The sequence below is a fragment of the Streptopelia decaocto genome, assembly GCF_964273445.1.
Source record: "Streptopelia decaocto genome assembly, chromosome: 1".
NCBI classification, from domain to species: Eukaryota; Metazoa; Chordata; class Aves; order Columbiformes; family Columbidae; genus Streptopelia; species Streptopelia decaocto.
The window spans coordinates 24,853,776-24,874,913 of NC_138663.1; the positions used below are offsets into that span (position 1 = coordinate 24,853,776).

The window sequence follows — 21,138 nt, forward strand, 5'->3', positions numbered from 1 at the left end:
CATGGCAAGAATAAAAGTAAAGCCTTTTTCTTCTGATTAAATTAGTTTTCAGATTTGTACATTTATCAGCATAAAATTAGAAAAAAGCATCCCCTAAATGAAACATTTAAGATATGCTTAATGTTTTTTAGTACAAAAACTGCAAAGACAAGTTACAAAGAAATTGCATAGTTAGACCCTCACAAAGCATTGCTGACAGCATGAGCTGCCATGCAGGAGACAGCTTTGAGGGCCATAACCCAGCATGGGGTTTTTTGATAAACACCAACCAAAGTCTACACAAAGAAAGCCAGGAGGAGAGATATAATCTTATTTTTCATTTACCGTGTCAGCAAAAGCATGTAAGTAACGCCGGTATTAACTACACAACAAACTACTGCAGAACTTTCAGAGCTATACAGATGTTATCTAGAGAGTCAAAGCACACATTTAGTTATTCAAAATCCACTTCTAATAGCAAATGAAAAATTGGTAAATAAAGGTTGGACTTTTATCAAAGCTGACTAAAACACTACGTACATGATTCCTTTCATTTTCAGTTGAGATTATGTAGCTGTATCACACAGGGCACCCAGTGACTTTTACTAAACGGAAACTGGAAACAATTCTCATGTGCACAGACACTACATCACAGGATGAAAGGGCTGCCACTCAGGGCAGTTTAGGAAAAACCCAAAGAGCAGAAGCCTCAGCTACAACCAGTTGCCCAATGTCATAGCAGAGCTACTGAGGCTGACACAAACTGAGGCAGAGAACACAGCCCACAAGAGGTCTTTCCTCTGATGAAGGACTGCTGAGAATAAGAGGGTTTAAACCTGGTCTGTGGGTCACCCAGAGCCTCCAGACCCCTCGCTGACAACATATGGGAGGCACTTGGACAAGGTGGGGAGAAGAAATGAGAAACACTCTCTCTTGCAAGCATCTCAAAAGGAAAAGGCTAAAACCGTGGTTGTGATTTTTTCTGAATGCCAGATTTGTGTTGCACAGGGTACTGAAACCTCCATAATTAAGAGTAGCAACTCCAAGGGCAGAATTCTTCCTGGAAAACGGCCTATCTAATGCTTGTGCAGGACTAACACACCTCACTTTAGCTCTTAACATGAAGATTAATTGATCTGGAAGTGACTGCAGTGAATTTCATCTTAATTAAACTGGCTTACTCAGAGTAATTCTTGAAAATGAAAGTTTTAGCTTATGCTTTATGTGAGTCAATTTTATTTCATGTCTTCATGGTGCAGATAACTTTTCTTTCATAAATTCACAAGCAGGAGCTCCAAGAAATCCCCTTTTGCCTCAAGATCTATAAAGTAGATCACAAAACCAATTTGATGTTATAGTGGTAACCAGCAAATTGCTCTGAACAAATTTTTCGCATTAGATAACTACATTCTCATATGTCTGTTGTTTAATAATTGCAATATTAAAATATTAAATATGAAAATATTGGCAATATATGCAACAGTTAATTCGGGTGTAAATAATTAGTAAAAGTAAGTATGCAAATAAACATTAATATGAGAAATGAATGGAAGTTTTTTTAATATTCAAAAATTATATTCAAGGGTGACACAGCAGCTATAAACTTATCTATAGGGCAATGTACACCCATAGTAATCACATGAATTACATGGGATTGATTTTTCCCTGAATTTTTATCTTCCAGTGCTTTCAGATGTACCACCGTGCAAAAGTCAAAATAAAAGAACAGGAAGTACATTTATGAACTTTGTGTAAGTTTCAGATAGGAGGTATCCAAAGAAAGAGCTCTCCTGAAACATGCAAAATACTCAATTTGGTATTTTATTTTTATCTATAAACTTCTCTCTCTTTTTTTTTTTTTTTAAATTTACAATATCCTTTAAAAACTTTTTTTTTTTTTGAACTGAAACAATCTTCTTCAATTTTGAAGCTTTTAAAAATCTAAAGGAAAAACCTTAGGTGTACCTAGAACTACTACAAATTTTCAGAACCCCCTGAAATTTGAAAAAAGAGAAATCAGGTGTTTATACAGTTCTGATGTGTAGATTATTTAACTCTCCACTTTCCAATGCTTTATTTAAAACCAAGAAAACCAGGATATACTTATATCTATTAATTTGCTTTAATGCAACATTGAGACATATTTAAATGTCCAAATGACAAAAAGCACAAAAATACCATTTTCATAGTATGCTAACCTGTTCATATTTCATACAGATACAACTTCACATTACTATGCCTCCTAGGTATCCTTGCATTGTATTTTCTCATTTTTTTAACGAAAAGAAATTAGTTGTGTGTGCGTGTGCAAAAAGGCATTAGAATATCAGACCTTCACTCAGAACTCCTAAATATAACACTTATTGCATCAGATTCTCTCGTCTGAAATACAAACCTCTGACCCAACCTCAGAGCGCTCCCGCCTCCCTCCCCACCTCAGCGTCCCACCCCCGCATCCACATGTCCTTCCAAGAGGAGCCGTGGCACACAACAGGGCGGCACCCACCAAGCCTCACTGATCCTTACAGCAGGGATACAACTAGTAGTAAGGTGGGTTATCCTATGGATATTACCCACACTGGATCTTTTGTTGTAATGTCTGCTTTTTTGAGTTTTAAAGCTGTGATGGCAGCACTGCACTAATTTGATTTGTTGAACGATTGGTTAATAATGACAACACTATGCTGCTTATTTGTCATTCCATGTAGAAACGGATGTGGGGGTATGTACACAGAATCTCATCTGAGAAAATTCTTCAAACACAAAATGAGCAAATTCTGGAAAGGAAGTGGAGGAATACAGTATCTAAGAGGTAGATAAAGGATAAACAGAAAAGCGGAAGGTTAGGCAGAACGTCAGAACCTTGTCATGGACTTCTTAGCAAACTGAAGAGAAATAGAAAAATTCTGGTAGATATTAGCATAAGACTCCAAAAGTGCATTCTTCTTAATACATGGTGTTGGAAAGACAAGTTAAATGTTTATTCAAAATGTATATGTACTATACCTGAACCTGTGTCCCCCTAATTCAGACAAAAATGCACTACTATAAGCCTATTACCATTAGTTGAAAATAATATTTCTTCTTGCTGCAGTGGAATGTGGTTCCCTTGAAAGGAAAAACTGACTTGTGTTCCCGAATACATCACAACATCATTAAGGACTTTGCTGTAGCTAAACAGACTTAACAAAGTATAAACCTGAACTTACAGAATCCATCAAACAAACAACAAGAATCAAAGCCCTGAGATAAAAAATGGTTTGTTGCATGATCAGAAAGTCTTTTGTTTTTTCTTTTGATTAGTTACACAGTTCTTAATTAAAAACACAGATCTCACTCACTTTGATTAGAACTGGGTCTGATGCTAAAACTTCCACAGAATTTAAGGAATTATTAAGGACAAGATCAAGCTTCATGCTATAGTTTCAAATTATTTCATATTTACTAGCAGGCAGAAGAAGTAAATCTGGCTGTGAAATCAGTAAGATTTATTTGTTAGGCCTTTTGATTTTTTGCGAGGCAGCATTAAGAAGCAAGGGAATTTCATCACCGCCAGTCCTTTGAAATCAAACTCCAAGTAATCATAAAAAATCAAATTTCAAAATCAATCAATACAGACTTTTTTGTCATTTTGGGGTTTGTATTACTTGTTTCCTTCACACTTTGGCTCTGTGGGTTTATTTTGGGAGGATGCTTGAACCACAGAGAAATAATACCAAACATGGTGTTATTTCTCTACATTATATTGATAAAAGATACACTTGTAAGATTTCAAATCAGGTAGGTGTTTTTAAGAATACTCTTAGAGTTAAAAGAAAATTAACATGCATTCTTTCATAGATAATGTTTTCAAGGAATGGAGAATTACATCTTATAAAATATCAGTAGCAAAGAGCATGCTGATGGTTAACTGCAGTGATTTTGAAATTTCATTGTAGCATATTTTGATAGTCACGCATTTAACTGGTTTGCAAACAAACTACTTCTTCAAATACAGATTTTCAGCTAAAAGTGATCACTGAGCTCAAAAGGCCACTTACCTGGGTCCTCTAAAGGCATATCAACAATGACTTGGTCACTGTGTTTTCCATAAAGTCCATTAGCACAAACAGCAACTATCTCAAGAACATAACTTGTATTGGGCAGGAGATTATTTAGAATAGCCCCCTAAAAGAAAAAACATGTTTAATAATTTATTTGCAAAAGAGGATCAAATATTTACATACGTTATTTTTTTAATAACACATTTTTCACATGACCCATAAAGCTCCTTTCTTCTAATGTAATGCTTTTTATATTTTCTTACCACAAATGTTTTTCAGTCAACTTTAAAAAAATCTTGTGAATTTTTAAATGGAGGATACGCAACTACATAATTATTTAATGCAGAACACTATTTTAGGTATTTAGTTTAGCTAACGTTATCTCTGATAAGTTATGAGTCTTTAAAGAGGGTAAAAGGAAAAGACCACATTAGTAAAATATAATGAAGCTGTAATCAATAACTTAATATTTATGACAGTATGATTGTACTGAATCTTATTAGTTGCTTATGTAGTTCATTCTTTGCATGTCAGTAAACAATGAAGTACAGATTACTATTAATTGACTATGGGTTTTATGGCTAAGGAGCTCTGAGACTGACATGGTCATAAAATTTGAGGTATAGAACAGGCAAATCGTAAGAGCAATTTGTGAAAGCTTTCTCTCTTCTGGGCAAGAGAAGGTTGGTTTTTTTTTTAACTGTCTTCGTGGCTTCATAGCCAAAAAATGAAGTACAGCTTCTGTGAGCTGCAGCCAAAGAAGTAATTTTTGTATTCAATCAGCTCCCAACTACTGTTTAATTCCTCAAGATAATTAACAGTGAGTGTTTTGCCATCACCCCTTTGTATGAAACTGTAAGAGTTTACAGTTACCAAGTCCTGATACCCATCTGTCAGAAACTCATGCTTAGTCTGGTCTTCTCCATCCAACTGTTGATATAAGACAGCAAATCTCTCAATTGTGGTGTCATATACAACTCGAGGTCTTTCCCATGTAATGAGAAGACTAGTATAATTCTTTGGATCAGATTGAACATTTTCTGGTTCTGAGCTGCAAACTGAAAGCAAGAAAAGAGGAAAGAACATGATATTTATTAAATGGTACAAATGACTCTACTAAGATCTTGAGCCATCTCCTGAGAAAATTAATACACGTCTTTCATGTGATTTATTCTTAATTTTCTGCTAAAATATCTGAGCTGCCATGCACTATAAACAGAACCAGTATTTTAACATTAGATTTTCAAAAGCAAACTGATTTGAGGGCTGAGTCCCCTTCCCCCCCACATTATTTTTATATCATATTTTGTGAAATATTGATATCCAGTTCCCAAGAAACAATATATAAACTACAAAACATAAAGATTCATATATATATATATCCTGGGGATGAAAAAATCTCCATTACTCTGTATTTATGGGTCTAACAGAGGAGCATTAGAAGAGCTGCACACTCACCAGCTATAACAGACTGTAATCTAGCATAGATTGTTTTGGAAGGTTAAAGGTAAAGCTATCACACTTTAATTTCCACTCAAGAGTGTTTGAATCTTTCTATAGCACCTAATGAAGAGACAATAGGAAATAGCAAATAGGAAGAGGCTAAGAATGATCAGGTTCGCAGGTAGTGATTTCATGTTATTATGTTTTAAGGCACCATCTAGACATTTACTGAAGAAGTCTGAGCAGACTGCGGCAGTCCCAGGCCTGGCTCATGCCCATCATCTCGGTGAGTCTGGAATCTGCACTTTGGGGAGAGGGGTCAGGCAGCTGCTCCTCCGTGTCCTTCCAGCCCTTCCCATTCAATACTCTTTACACCTTATTCAAGTAAGCCAAAAGTTTTGATATTTTTCTAGATATATAGATCTACTGATCACCAGTGTGCTAGAAATTTACTGACACTCTGGCATGAGTTTTTTTAATTTGCTCAGGTACCTGTGTGTGGCTTAAAAATAAGGTCAAAGCTAGATTAACCTGTATGAAAAGATTACATTAGCAGAAAATATAAACTACATAGCTGAAGCTCACTGAAAAATGACCAATAAGTAGTGATACATGAAAAAATAAAGCAACATAATATACGGCTGCATTGTTCATGTCTGGTTCGGGTTTGGACTGAGACCCCACTCTCCTTTCTTGCTCTCATCATCCCCTCTGCTGGTGGGGTGTTCAGATGCAGCACTGAAGAATGGAGATGACTGTCAAAAGCCCACCAGCTTTTGGCTCTCTACTTGAGAGCACAGCAAATAAATTTATTCTGATGTCTCTGAATGAGGGCCAGGGGTCTCTGACATTTCCTGTTATAAATCCCTCTTCTTATTGCTCTGAAACTGCTCTGTTTGTGCGCTTTGGTTGAAATGCTCCGAGTGGCTCTCGGTCCCTGCCCTACCTTCTAGGAAGTTTCTTTCTCATGTACTCAATTTCCTTTCATATGTACTGAAAAGGCATATTATTCCATCTACTGCTTCCTTTATTATCTCATTTCTATTGCTTTATTTCATCATTAGACTTCTCAAAACCACTTGAGTACATGAAGTTTACTTTGAATCCTTCAGTAATTTAATAAAATCTTACATATTAAAATTATTAGATGGATATATTTTATCACAAAAATTTTAGCTTGACTTTTCACAAGTAATTACATAATAATTCCCTATTTAGAATAAATGAGGAAACACATTTTTCAAATCTCAGAATCTGTTTAAAGCAAACTTTGAATATCTAGCCAAAGCAAGAAAAACTATCTAGCTAATTAGGAAAAAAAGTGTACATTCTTTGGAGTCCCCTTAAAGAAAGCAAACATCATGATACTACAATGCTTTTGGCAGACAACACTGCATTTTGAAAGAAAGCAAAGTATTTCCATTAAGTTTGCAATTTGTCACTTGAACACAGGAGGGCACTCAAACTCCAGTCTTTTGAAAAACTCGATTACTTTTGTTCTGTATGCAGGTGGGAAGTTTGGAGCAGCTCTGGTCTGAGCGAGTCAATAGAAAATAAGCAGCGATTTGTGTGTGTGTGTGTGTGTGTGTGTGTTTGTTGTGTGAGCTAATGGTAGAGGCAGTATTAGTCTGTGTAACTTAGTTGAGTTCTGTAGCTTGCCAGGCTTTGAATCTGCTATGTATCTGACACACCATTTAATACATTATATTGAATTATTTTAATTGACATAAAGGAAGAGGAAACAAATAAATACAATCTCAGTATATTCCATTCCTAAAACTTGTCATTGCAACCCATTTCCACCAGATGGCAAAAGGAAATAATCAGACCAGCAAAGACCATCCCCTTCTCAATTCTGACCGTTAAGGCAGATGACTTAAACTCTGATTTTATTTGTTTCAATGAAGGAAAACACTCTTCAGCTATTTCTTTTCAAAGGTGTTTAAAATAACTCTCCAAACGCTTTTTCATAGTATAAATACCAAGCTCTTCGTTACTGTCCTTTTCCCCTTCCTCTTTTTTTGTCTGTGAGTGAATTTGGTTGTGAAATTTTTGACTGTATTCAGATGAAATGAGCAATATTATAAAACATTAAAACGCAGAGTGGTGTCTCCAATTGTATATCTTTCAATTTCACCCTGTTTTCTTTTCCAGATGGTTCTTACAACTATGTTTTTTCTCAGGGAAAAAAGTTATCTTCCTTTTTGTTATCCTCCTTTTGATGCTTGGTCCTGTCCATCTCAGCATTGACCAACAATATTCCTACATGACAGTCATCTGCATATTATTTCACCGTCACTACTTCCTCATTCCTTGTCCTTCTTCTGATGCCTCTTAATTAGTCATCCTGCCCCTTCCCTTCCCTTCCCTTCCCTTCCCTTCCCTTCCCTTCCCTTCCCTTCCCTTCCCTTCCCTTCCCTTCCCTTCCCTTCCCTTCCCTTCCCTTCCCTTCCCTTCCCTTCCCTTCCCTTCCCTTCCCATTTCCCTTCCCTTCCCATTTCCCTTCCCTTCCCATTTCCCTTCCCTTCCCATCTTTGTAACAGAGAGCTACTTTGCTCCTGCATTTTCCCATTTTGTCTCTCCAGAGACTGGGAAAAACAAGAACACTATCAACTTATCCATAAAAAAGACTTGTGCTCTGATACAAAACAAGTTGCTGAAATTTGGCTTATTCAGATATATTAAAAAAAAGAAAAAAGCCTGCATTTAAGCTTCTCTGACCTTGACACAGTTGGAATACAACTAGGTGAAGTTCTGAGGCAGCACTACAGATAAGACAGGGGATTTTTTCCACATTTGTTGCTTTCTTCCGCTTTTAGTTGAATCCGGGTTTGAGATTTTTATCTTTTAAATACAGATTCTCAATTGTGGAAGCTGTGAAATCACTTTGTTTACATTGAGACATTCAAGGGCTTTTCAGCTCCCTGCCAATGTGTGGCGAAAATATTCCCAGTCTACTCTGTCTGTATGATGGAGGTGGAGCAGCACAGCAGATGTGTGTTGGGTTGACCTTGGCTGTAAACCAAGTGCCCACCCAACTGCTCTCTTACTCTTCCTCCTTAGCAGCACAAAGTGAAAAAATAAGGTGAAAAACTCATGACTCAGGATAAAGACAGGGAGATCGCTCACTAACCACCATCATGGGAAAATTGACTTGTTTTGGGGAAATTAATTTTGACCAATTAAAATAGAGTAGGGTGGTAAGAAACAAAACCAAAAACACCTGCTGCCCATCCTTTCATTTTTTCCAGGCTCAACTTCAGTTCTGACTCTTCCATCTTCCCAACCCAAGTGCCACAGGAGGAGGAGTAAAGGGGGTTGCAGTCAGTTCCTGACGCTCCTTCCTCCTCATGCTTTTCTCTTGCATCAGTGTGGGGTGCCACGCACACGATACAGTCCTTCATGAACTTGTCTAGCATGGGCCCCTTCCATGGGATACAGTCCTTCAGGAAAAGGCTGCTACAGTGTGGGTCCTTCACTGGGTCACAGATGCTGCCAGGAAACCTGCTCCCACATGGGCTTCTCTCCACAAGCTGTAGCTCCTGCCAGGAGCCTGCACCTGTGTGGGCTCTCCATGCACTGCAGGGGGACAACTGGCCTCACCATGGTCTTCTCCATGGATTGCAGGGGAATCTCTGCTCCAGTGCCTGGAACACCTCCTACCCTCCTTCTTTCCTGAATTTGGTGTCACAAGGCTGTTTCTCACACTTTTTTCCTCACTCCTCACTGCCATGCAGCATTTTGAGCTTTCCTAAATATGTTTTTCCAGAGGCATCCCCAGGGTGGCTGCAGGGCTCAGCCGTGCCCTGCGGTGGGTGGTTGGAGCTGCTGGAATTGGGGGCAGCCCTGGCCTCTCCTCACAGAGGCCCCGCAGCCCCATAGCTATTGCCTGGACACGGACACGCAGCACATTATGTGAGTATAAAACGCCTTGCACAAGAAGAAATGTCTTGAGAGAATCTGAGAGTGGTTGTAGCTAATTTATGTCATCTGCAGTATGTGAAATGTTAAGATCATGAGTCCTTACCCTGGTGTTGCAAGAGAATTTAACTAAAATAGCTGCTGAACTTTATACAGTAGTACTTTGCATAGGGAAACAAGTTGAGAAGTATTTTTTACCAATATATAAAAAAAACCTAGCTGGATGGCTGGGCCCACAGCGTTGTGGTGAACGGAGCCAAATCCAGTTGGCAGCCAGTTATGAGTGGTGTTCCCAGAGCTCAGTATTGGGGCTGGCTCTGTTTAATCTCTTTATCAATGATCTGGATGAAGGGATTGAGTGCACCCTTAATAAGTTTGTAGATGACAAGAAACTGGGTGGGAGTGTTGATCTGCTGGAGGGTAGGATGGCCATATAGAGGGATCTGGACAGGCTGGATCATTGGGTTGAGGCCAGTTGCATGAGGTTCAACAAGGCCAAGTGCCGGCTTCTGCACTTGGGTCACAACAAACCCAGGCAGCGCTACAGGCTCAGGGAAGAGTGGCTAGAAAGCTGCCTGGCAGAAAAAGACCTGGGGGTGTTGACTGACAGCCAGCTGAATATGAGCCAGCAGTGTGCCCAGGTGGTCAAAAAGGCCAACAGCATCCTGGCTTGTATCAAGAACAGTGTGGCCAGCAGGACTAGGGCAGTGATCGTACCCTTGTACTCAGCACTGGTGAGGCCTAACCTTGAATACTGTGTTCGGTTTTGGGCCCCTCACTACAAGAAGTACATTGAGGTGCTGGAGCGTGTCCAAAGAAGAGCAACAAAGCTGGTGAGGGGTCTGAAGCACAAGACTGATGAAGAGTGGCTGAGGAAACAGGGGTTGTTTAGCTTGGAGAAAATGGTGCTTTAGGGGAGACCTTATTGCTCTACAACTACCTGAAAGGAGGTTGTAGCGAGGCTGGTGTTGGTCTCTTCTCCTGAGTACCAAGTGATAGGATGAGAGGAAACTGCCTCAAGTTGTGCCAGGGAGAGGTTTAGGTTGGATACTGGGAAAAACTTCTTCACTGAAAGGGTCGTCAAGCATTGGAACAGGCTGCCCAGGGAAGTGGTGAAGTCACTATCCCTGGAGGTGTTTAAAAGGGAAGCAGATGTGGCACTTATGGACATGGTTTAGTGGGACTTGGCATTGTTAGGTTAATGGTTGGACTTGATGATTTAAAGGTCCTTTCAACCTAAATGACTCTATGATTCTACAATTGTATGATTCTATATAGTTAGTCTTGAATTTCAAGAACATATTGTTTTTTATGTCTTTACTAAATCCAGGAAGATTAACAAGAATCATGTTTTGCATGTACAGGACATTACTGGAAGACTGGACTGGATGGCAAGTTACATAATGCACCCAGCACTACAACAATGGTTCTCAGGTTTATAGGAATAAACAATGATTTCCATTACAAATGGATTTTCATGCCAGCTGAGGTTGGTAGAGATAAAGCATTAAAATTTCAAAAAGCTTTCTGAGTTGAATCCTTGAGTATGGCTGTAAGGATTAGCTACTTAAATCTTCTTAAATATATACATACATATATGTATCGCTAAGTAGGCTTGGGGAATGAAGTACCTCCCATGTCCTCAGTCGGGCAGTGCTTGTACACCAAGAATGTTGAGGTTGTCAGTGTGTGAAAATTTCTGACAACATATTGCTGAAATTTGTTTATAGCTGAATAGAAAGATTATTTTAGATCTTATGAGGAAACTCACCTCTGCTTAAGAAATTCCATGTATTAATAACAGCAGTAAAACAAGCACTTAATCCTACTGCCTAATGAGAGTCTACACTGAATCCAAGAGGAGAAAACTGGGATTCTAGGTTTCACAACATAAATTAATTTTTCACTTATCTACTTGAGTAAGATCCACTCTTGTCATTTCTCTCACGTTGTCTAAAGGGATTTCAAAGATTATTTTTTCTCTGTTGACTACAAGAACTTTGCAATATTAAATATGAAATACACAATCCCATTTACTCTTGGGGACTTAGGCATTCATGTTACAGTTTTTACATCTCAATATTTAAGTTCAATGATATCTAGGGCTCCTCTAATGTAAATTAAACAAACTGTACATCTGAATTTGTGTGCATATATGTGTGTGTATACAGAAATACGTATATGCATGTGTATGTGATGTTGTTGCATTTACATAGTGCACATAAATATTAACCTAAGTGTGAAATATATGTATAAAAAGACCTGAAATTTTAGTTATCCTTTCCCGTCCCTCCTTGTTTATGGCCAAAGCAGATTTTTTAATATACAATTTATTACTTTAAATACATAGTTTGGAATAAATACCACATGTAGTATTTTGAATCATTCTATGACTCTATGTGTTTGCTGCCACAGTAATGTCAGTGCAGGATGCTTTTGTGTTAAAATCTGCAAATGGAAACCTGTTTGTTTGGTATTAAACAAGTCTATACACCACATGAAGTGGAAGGGCCTTCTAATTTTAAATGATATAATTCAATACAGAAAAGGATCCTAATATCTTTAGGCTGGACACTTTTTCCTTACCTGTATGGATATTGAATTCACAGAATAGAAAATTCACAGAATATTTCGTTGATATAGAGCAGAAATGGGACTAATTGGAAGCAATCTCCTATGCATTTTAACACACGCACTGGTTTGGACAGCATGTGGAAAGCTCCTTCAGGCACATGGAGTGGATAGAAGGAAGCAGAGGACTGTCTTAAACAGTATTATCCTGCTTTTCTTCTTATCAGTCTCTGTGGAAATCTAGATCAGGACGGCACAGCTGAAAGTAGCTTCCTTCTATTGCAGAGACTGAGCTGAAGGGTCAGGACGTAGTGCAACCACCTCAGAGGCAGGTGGATTGCAGATGGCAGAAATCATCCTGGCTCTGTCTTCAAAGGTGCTTTGCCTATGACGTTTTGTTACTGTACACTGACTCCTACTTATAAAGGACTGAGAAGATTAGTTTCTTTCTGACAACATGAACACAAGAAAAAGTGGTGTGTATTACAGAGACCTGTCTCCCAGAAACCATCTTTAAATGAAGGGATTTGGGGAAGGATGATCTTTCTCTAAGTCAGGCAAATCAACAGTGTCCATTGTAAATCTGTTCAGAAGAAGAAATTTATTTGTGATAATTTGCTTGATTGCTGCAGCTCAGTTCCACACTCCTTCTCTAAACTTCAAAATTTCAAGTGCTACTTAGTACCTAAACAAAAAAATCCTCCCAGAACAGCTATTTCTTGGCTTAAACTAAAGCAAAAAAAAAAAAAATCATATTCTGGGCAAACATTTGAGGAATTCATGACAAGCTGAAGCCAACACACAGAAGTGTCACTGACTGGTTATAGAAATAAAGCAGTAAAGTGCAGCACTGGGGCAAAACAGTGTGATGTCCTCGTGCATGGGACCCAGTCCCCCGGCAGCTCTGAATGATGAACATCTCCTAGCTTGTAGGTACGTTTCATGCACAGGATCCTTCCAGCAGGAAAAAAAAATCCACCCAAACAATGTGAATTTAAATGAAACCACACTTTCTTCTAATCTGGAGAACACCTATACCACATGCTTCAGTCATCCGTCTACGTCTGATTAAGCACAGTTCAGTGCTGAGTTTAAGAATCAACAGGTAGCAACATAATGGCCCCAAATCAGATGTTTACTATTTATTGTTTTGTGTTTGTGAGTAGAGAAATCATCGACTTCCTTATTTAGTGCTAGATCTTGTTTCCCATTACATAATGTGATGTTTTGGTCATATAACCTTCACAAAGTTCTCCAAGGTTCCAGGTAAAACAAAATCTGGCTTCTGGGATTCTCTCCGTCTACCACTTTCTCAGCAGATTATATGAAATTAATTTGGTGACCTCACTTCAGCCTCTGCTGGAAATGCATCCACATTACAGAACGAAGAACCAAATGGGTTTGTAAAACAAAATCCCCTTACAGCCCCTGAAAAAGGCAGCTTTGTTTAAGTCTGAAACCCATTAAAAGGCCAGTGCAACAAAGCCTGAACTGACGCGATCTTCACTGAATGTTTGGTCAGACAAGCATTTAATTTTCCACTCCATTTAATCTGACATGTTTTATGATTGCCATTTTCCTTTGCTGAAGTGATAGATTTATGAGTAATAATACAGCATGCTACTTTCTACGCAATATGAAATGAGTATCTTCATACTAGGATGAATCTTTTACTGAAAATTGTTTTTCAACCTGTGGAGAAAGGTATTCAGTAAATACCTGCTTCATGAATTTCTTCTTGTCCAGTGTAAGAGGAAAACACTTGCCCAAAGAACTTATATTGCTGCTCTCGAAAGTTGTTTTGCAGGTAGTCCATCAGCATAACATAGCCAGACTGCTGCATTGTAAGGACTTCACAGAATACAGCTAACTAGAAGAGGTGAGGAAAAAAAAAAAGAAGTCAAAAGTCATATAAAACTAACGAGATTCTGCTAAAGAGCAAAAACACTGGGGAAAATATGTTGGGTAAAGTCTCCCAGTCGAGCTCTCTTGGGTGGCACTGAACTTCTGTTTCTCTGTACCAGCAGTGTATCTATGGTTTAGTCCATGTTTCTCACTCTGGTGTTGAAGCTGCCCAGTCATCACCACTTAGCTGGGGCAATACAGAAAGAGTGTTTTACACTCCTCTTTATCTTGGCTGGAAGTCCAGACAGCCTGTAAAGTTAGAAAGTGTGTTCTTACTCCCTTCTAAGGCAAGAAATGACTTGGGATCTAGTCCTGAACAAGAAAAGGGAAAAGATAACATATATGCTTTCTAATTTAATGGCTGCATGAAAAATTTAAAACTAGATAAAAGAAAAGCCAGGTTGTTGGGCTGGCAATGAATGCCATGAGCAGCTTTTCTTTGGTATTATGCAATTTTTTTTTGTTCTAATACACTAAATTAATTACCTGGTCTTCAGAAATAGTAATGGTATCTTTGAACACAATCCATTCAACTGTTTCAGAGCAGGGAGGAGTTGATAAAGATCCATTATAAGTGTAGTATTTGTCTGTTGCATTTGGCAAAAGGTTCAACAAAACAAATGGTTCTAAAGCAGCCTGTTTTCCTGAAGAAAAAAAAAAATAGAGTCAGATAGAATACTGCAGAAGCAATGAATAAATAGAAATCACACTCTCCAAAAAAGTTACCATGATAGAAACATTTTGAGGCTATTCAAAATTTGACCTCCAGACAGACTAGCATACAAATAAATTACTGAGGCTTTTCTATATAGTATGAATAAATATTGTTTAATAACAACTTTGTCAACTTGGGAAAGTGTAATAAAATACTCCATTAATAAATAATCAGTACATTGCTTCACAATTATTTTTTCACCTGTAAGTTTACTCGTAAATGTCCAAGATGGCAAATTTTGTCTCAGCCATGAACTTAAAAGGAAAAAAAAAGTTAAATCTCTGTTCTTGGTCTCATGACATGGCTTCAAACTCTCCCTGAATTTGGTCAAGCTGTTCCTCACAGAATCTTAACCCCTCTGGAAAATCACTGCCTGGGGAACTGTCACCATGTTACACCTGAGAGCTGTATTACTCATGTCGTCAGAAGCAGAATTTCTGTCATCAGTGGTTTTTAAAATGGTCATAATACCATGAAAAAATGTAACAGCTTTACACAAAGCAGAGAAGGGTGCAAAGACCTACTCCAGGAGAGTATGACCACTGTGTTTACTGTCCTGTGAAAATAATATTGCGCGTTTCAGGTCAGCAGTTTACGTGGTTCCTTGTTGGCTGGGGACATGCATGAGGAATTGCTAGGAGTCCCTCCATAGAAAGCTTAAGTTTGTGCTGGTATGGCAGTAGGTCCAGCAACAAAAATTGGCAGAAATGGTACCAGCATCCTCACGGCACATTTTTTCGGTCTGTGACAACTATCAATCTATCTTGTAACAATTAGCTGCCTTATTGTCTGGTGCATCCAAAATGATACTTGCTTTTTACAACTTGGAATAATGTAGGTCCTTATATACCTTACTTCGTAAGTATTCACTTATGAATATCTAGTGAATTTTAAGACCATGTATTAACTTGTGGTTTTACAGATGTCACTTCTTGAGCACTGTACATATTTCTGACCTGTCTTTGTCCATTATTCCTTACAAATTTGGTGAAAGCAGAAAATTGATGCTTTTCTTCTTACAGTGCCTGTTCTACTGAGTTCAGGTTTAAGAGCTGGCTCCTCCTGTCCCTCTTATCCTTGTGTCATGAAAGGGGAACATTCAGCAGTGTTGGGCAAAGCCCATCCTTCTGTTTTTCCTGCCAACATGTTAATCAACCTTCAGATAGAAGCTATCATTGCTGTCTGGTACATGTCTAGTTACTACATTCTTTCAGTAAAAATGAATGGCCAGCTCATTTTATTATATGTAGATGCCTGGAGACATGAAACCTCTCATTTACAGTAAGAATCCTGCTATGCATTTTGCAACTTTGGATTTTAAAATACCCTTAATGTCATTGACAATCTAGATTCTAAAATCTAACACCTACAAAGAATGATGAGAAATGGAGAGTTTGTGTGGAAGGAACAGGACTACTCCTCTGCAGAGCTTGAGAATTCACCAACTGGGTTTCACACAAGCACAACACAGATATGACTGACAAGGACAGATCGTGTACAGCGCAGACAAGGACAGATCATGTGCTATTCACTTTTCTTCAGGAGGAACAACTTGATTTAGTCATGACCTGAATTTTCAGAGCCCATTTGCATTTTATTAACGAAAACGATATTTTACTCATTGTTGAAATACCATGTAATGACTGTATCTTGAATCTTGCTGCTGATAGTTTTACTGTTCCTTCGAAGGCTATCAGACAGATAATATACTTATTACTTGTTCTCTTTTGTGTTGTATAGAAGATGGCACAAAAATATGAATCTTAACTGCTTTATATTTCCCCCTCCTCTGTCTTTGGTATTTATGAAAGTTGCTCCCCTTTATATTTGTTGAATGGTGTTTGTTTTCTAGAGAAAAACAATCTTGACTTTAGTGTCATACTTTTGAAAGATTTCAAAATAGTGCACTAATGGCTTTTTACACTTTCATCCTATTGATCTCCAGGGGCTTTACAGAGCTCAAGCACCATTACGTACAGGAAAACTGAGAAAAAGCCATTTACCTAAGGTCATGGACATGATGTAAGAAAATAACCCTGTTCAAGACAGTGCTCATTCATGTTTATTCTTATGTGAAGCCACCATAAAACTGAGTTAGAAACAGAGCCCTGATCTCCTCATGCACCACCCTGAAGTCCCTGTGCTCCGACATAAAACCACAAGGAATTCTAAAACACTGAAGTGTCAGCATTTGGTTTGAATAATGATAGTACAAATGTAATACAATTGGACTATTTCAGATTTACACAGGAGCTACTGAAAAAAAAATCATCTCCACTGAGTCTACTGAATACTGATATTCATTTGGATAAGGATCATAGAGTTCAACTCCCTGCTCCTCGCAGGAGTACCTGAGACTAAGAGCATCATCCAGATGCAGTTTGAGCTCCTGAGAGACTTGGTGCTATGACCACTGCCCTGATGAGCCTGTTCCGGTGACCAAGCACTCTCCCAGTGAAGAACCTTTTCTGATGTCCAATCTGAACTTGCCCTGATGCAGCTTCATTGCATTTCCTCAGATCCCGTCACTGGTCACCAGAGAGAGGAGATCAGCACCTCCCCCTCTGCTCCACACCTTGTTCGCCTTCTCTTCTCCAAGGTGAAAAATTCAAGTGACCTCAGCTGCTCCTTGTGAATCTTGTCCTTGAGACCTTTTGCCATCTTGGTCGCCCTCCTCTGAACACACTCCACTAGTTGGACGTCCTTCTTACTTAAACTGAAGTGCCCAGAGCTGCACACAGTGCTCCAGGTGAGGCCACATCAGTGCAGAGCAGAGTGGGACAATCACCTCCCTCACCCGGCTGGCAATGCTGTGCTTGATGCACCCCAGAACACGTTTGGCCCTCTTGCCTGCCAGGGCATATGTTGATTCATATTCAACTTGCCATCACCCCAGATCCCCAAATCTCTTTCCATGGGGCTGCTTTCCAACCTCCTATTCCCCAATTTGTACATATAACCAGGATTACCCTGTCCCAAGCACAGAATCTGGCACTCGCTCTTGTTAAACTTCATACAGTTGGTGCTTACCCAACTCTCTAGTCTATCCAGATGACTTCTGTTGTTTCTAACAAAATAGATGGGGCTGAGCTCTAGAGAACTGTGCTCCCCAATGCATTTAAGGTTTCACAATGACACTGAAATGGATTTTAGCCTAATCTGTAAGCAATAAAACACGGAGGCAGACTTACCAAAACGACTAACACTATCTACTCCATTAATGATTGGATTATAATCTGGATTATTTTCTATTCCAATCTGTGAAAAAGAAATAATATTTTTTAGCAGTACAGGCTTAAAAAAAAAAATGAAAGTTGCAGTTTACCACCAAAATTATACATGACTTAAGCAAAGCAAAAGTATTTTGCGCATTTGCTCTTCTGTAAGAATAAATTAGAAAGATATATGCAAATTTTTAACTCAGTGATCACACACTGGAACCAGTTAAATTCAGTTTGAACATCTGCCATGTTTCAAAGCTTGTTTAATGACACAAAGATATATTTTGTTTACCTCAAACAAAATTGATAAAGCTCTTAACTTTCCATTGCCTTTAATTGCCTCTTCAAAACTTGTAAACTGATCTGCATCATAGCAGTAGATTTGCATCTGCGAATAAAAATATATTCAAATGTTATACATACAAAAAATAAAAAAAATAGTCAACGCAGTTGTTTATGTTTCTATTTTGAGAAAAAATGTCCAAGCAATAAACTTAACTACAAATGTATGTCACATGCATTATCTTAAGACATAGAACGGAATTCATCAGCTGTTAGCTATCTGCAAGTGATTTCTTCTGGAAAACCACTAAGTATGCTGGAGTTAACCTTTCAAGGAGCACAGTGCTCTCTCTCCAGGGATAATACAGTAAAATGAGATAGCTTGCTGATACTGGACATCTAACCTAGAGCACTCATGTGAGATAAATCTTTAAATCAGTGGTAAAACACGAATAATAAGGCAGGATGCCCCTACTGCATCTGTCTTGCAGTAAATGTAGAGAAGTGTTGTTCATAAAAGATTACCAGGTATTTTGTGCCCACATTTGACAGCTGTTGTAGGCACTGGGTTTGTGGCAGCCCTTCCTCTCTTTCTCTGGATGCAGCTGGGAATTCTCCAGTGCTGGGTCACCAACATGAATTGGGGAGTGTCATGCTCCTACCAGCTTTTCATGTGATGATGACAGAGGAGAATATTCTCTTTGATGCCTTGGCAGGACAGACAGAGCGTGAGTGGGAATTTTTAAATGGCTAATGAGGCAAAGGAAACTACACTGCCCAGGGAAAGCTCCTGGCTCACAGCTCTCCATGGGGAATAGGCCAAGCTTGTCTCTGTTGTTTCACTCTGACACAGAGACCAAAATGCTTGGAGTGAGAAGCAGCATGGTTGCCTGTCACGACTATGTCTTTCTAGCTGGAAAATGATCACAATGCCATGTTAAGAGTTTGGTCTGCAGAGTGCCCTTGTGGATGTCAGCGAGAGCTGCTCCTCTCCTCCACCCCATCCCCACACTGCTGCAAGCTGTTCTGCCAAACCAGCCAGGGGTGTGCTGGCCTGGCTGCCCGTGAATGCTGTGGTCGCACCCAGGACCTGCTCTCACGTGGTGGCTCTTGGCACGCCGCTGCCAGCTCTCTTTCCAGCCCAGCGACACTGGCTGCGCTTTGTCACGGTGAGGCCTGGCAGCTCCCACGGGCTCTTAGCAAAGCCCCAGCTTTGAAAAGTCCATCGACTGCTGTGGAATATGATGGGCCCAACTCACAGGATCTTAACTGTCAGTGGGAGCTTGAACTTTGCCAGATTAGCAGGACTGACTCCTAATGTCATCTTAGAAGACATGTGCAAAAATGCACAGTTTAGACACCCTCAACATGCCACGGAATAATGCCTTACATTGCCCTTATGAAATGCATCATTTAAATATTATTAATTTGGATTTAAGTGAATGCTATATTTGCAAATATACTCTAATCAAATTATTTTAAAAAGTACTTAGTAAACAGTATTACTTTTTGCAAAATAACAAATCATCAAAATATTCTGTACTTTACCTCAAGAGGAAATTTTTGTCCTTCTAAGCTATGTTCTGATCCATCTGATGACACGTTGCATTTTCCCCAGTGAAAAGTGATCTTGCTTGCCTTGAAAACGGTGTCTAAGCCACCTCCACTTACATAATAATCATTTGTCAGGTTAATTTCCACTGAACAAAGAGAGATAAAGAGAGGGAAAAAAGGATTTGCAATATAAAAGCCAGCCAAGGCATCTACAAATCTCATATATCAGTAATAGGTACTAAAAGATAAATAAGATAGGCTTATTTCCCTGTATTTCATAATGAATTTGACAGGAAATTGGTTATTTAAACAAATTAAGAAGTGTAATTCACTATTAGCATGTAGAAATGTTTCATTTCATGTTGCAATTCATAAAATAGTCATCTAGTGAAGTGCACTATTATACTGGTGTCAAATTTTCTGAAACCAGCCACAGAACTAAAGCTCAGAAAACTGCCTTAGCCACCAATCTGACTGTCTAAGAAAAGAAATACCTGAAATACATATCTTCCTGAAAGCACCTGTGTTTTTAACAAAAAAGGAAATACTCCCTCCACCATTATTATCATATTTCTAGGTACAAATCGTGAGGCAACACACGAAAAGAAAATTTTAGTCAGTTCCTGGGGGGACTGTCCTGTCCGTGAGACCCCTCAGCTGTGGAGCAGGTGATGACAGGTCTTCAGCCAGACACAGCTGTACCCAAACTGTAGACGGGACCGAGCATTTGTCTTCTGGAGGGAATGAGATGGGTGGAATAGACCAAAGCCCCACATTTAGCTTTCCCACCTCCAGTGATTGTGAATTGTTCGACCTCTTGCTAAAACAACACTAATGGAGTTCAGTTTCATTACATTCCCCTCCTCAAGACCTTGAAGACAATTTTAACTACAGAGCTTAGCAGTTCCTTTTATAACATCTGAATTGCTATAGATGAGGAAATACTCAGTTCACTTTTATGGACTTTAAAGAATGTTTTCTTAGGGATCTCTTGAAAAGACAATGTACTATTTATCTCAGCTAGTAGGGCAAGAAGGCAATAATTGATTTGTGGACTAGAGTGTAGGAAGTACGTGATGGGGCAAGAGCAGAAGTTAGAAACAATGACACTACAATAAAATAAAATGAAATCAAATCTAAGCAAATGAAAAAATTAACATAACATAAAACAACATAACATATTTGCTGGTCTAGGGGTTCCCCTGGAACTGGTAGAAGCTCAAAGACAGCTGTTAAGAGATATTTTCCTCCATACCTATGCCTGAAACAAGAAACAGTACTTCTAACAAGAAAATTTTAGTTCCTGCTATCCTGGATTTATACAGCAAATTGGTTGCAAAGATTTGTCTGACAATGTAAATGCCACCATAAGCTTCTTTTATATCTGGGAGAAATAGGCACTTGGAGGCATAAATCTCTTATTTCTCAAATACATTTCTAAGACAGGTAAGACAAATTGGACCATAAAAGCACCTATTTCTTTCCTTTAACTGTAAGAAGTCTA

At 38.8% G+C, this 21,138-nt stretch overlaps 1 protein-coding gene across 1 annotated transcript in view; it reads right to left on the reverse strand.

Moving 5' to 3' along the window:
- PTPRZ1 (protein tyrosine phosphatase receptor type Z1) overlaps positions 1-21,138 on the reverse strand; it is a gene marked incomplete at both ends in the record, with an annotated part of 139,889 nt that overhangs the window by 42,446 nt on the left and 76,305 nt on the right. The window contains 7 exons of the mRNA XM_082076361.1: positions 4,020-4,146; positions 4,896-5,080; positions 13,677-13,827; positions 14,349-14,506; positions 17,769-17,835; positions 18,091-18,186; positions 19,629-19,780. Of these exons, the coding sequence (XP_081932487.1) occupies positions 4,020-4,146; positions 4,896-5,080; positions 13,677-13,827; positions 14,349-14,506; positions 17,769-17,835; positions 18,091-18,186; positions 19,629-19,780 (936 nt within the window). The remainder of the gene's footprint in view (positions 1-4,019; positions 4,147-4,895; positions 5,081-13,676; positions 13,828-14,348; positions 14,507-17,768; positions 17,836-18,090; positions 18,187-19,628; positions 19,781-21,138) is intronic.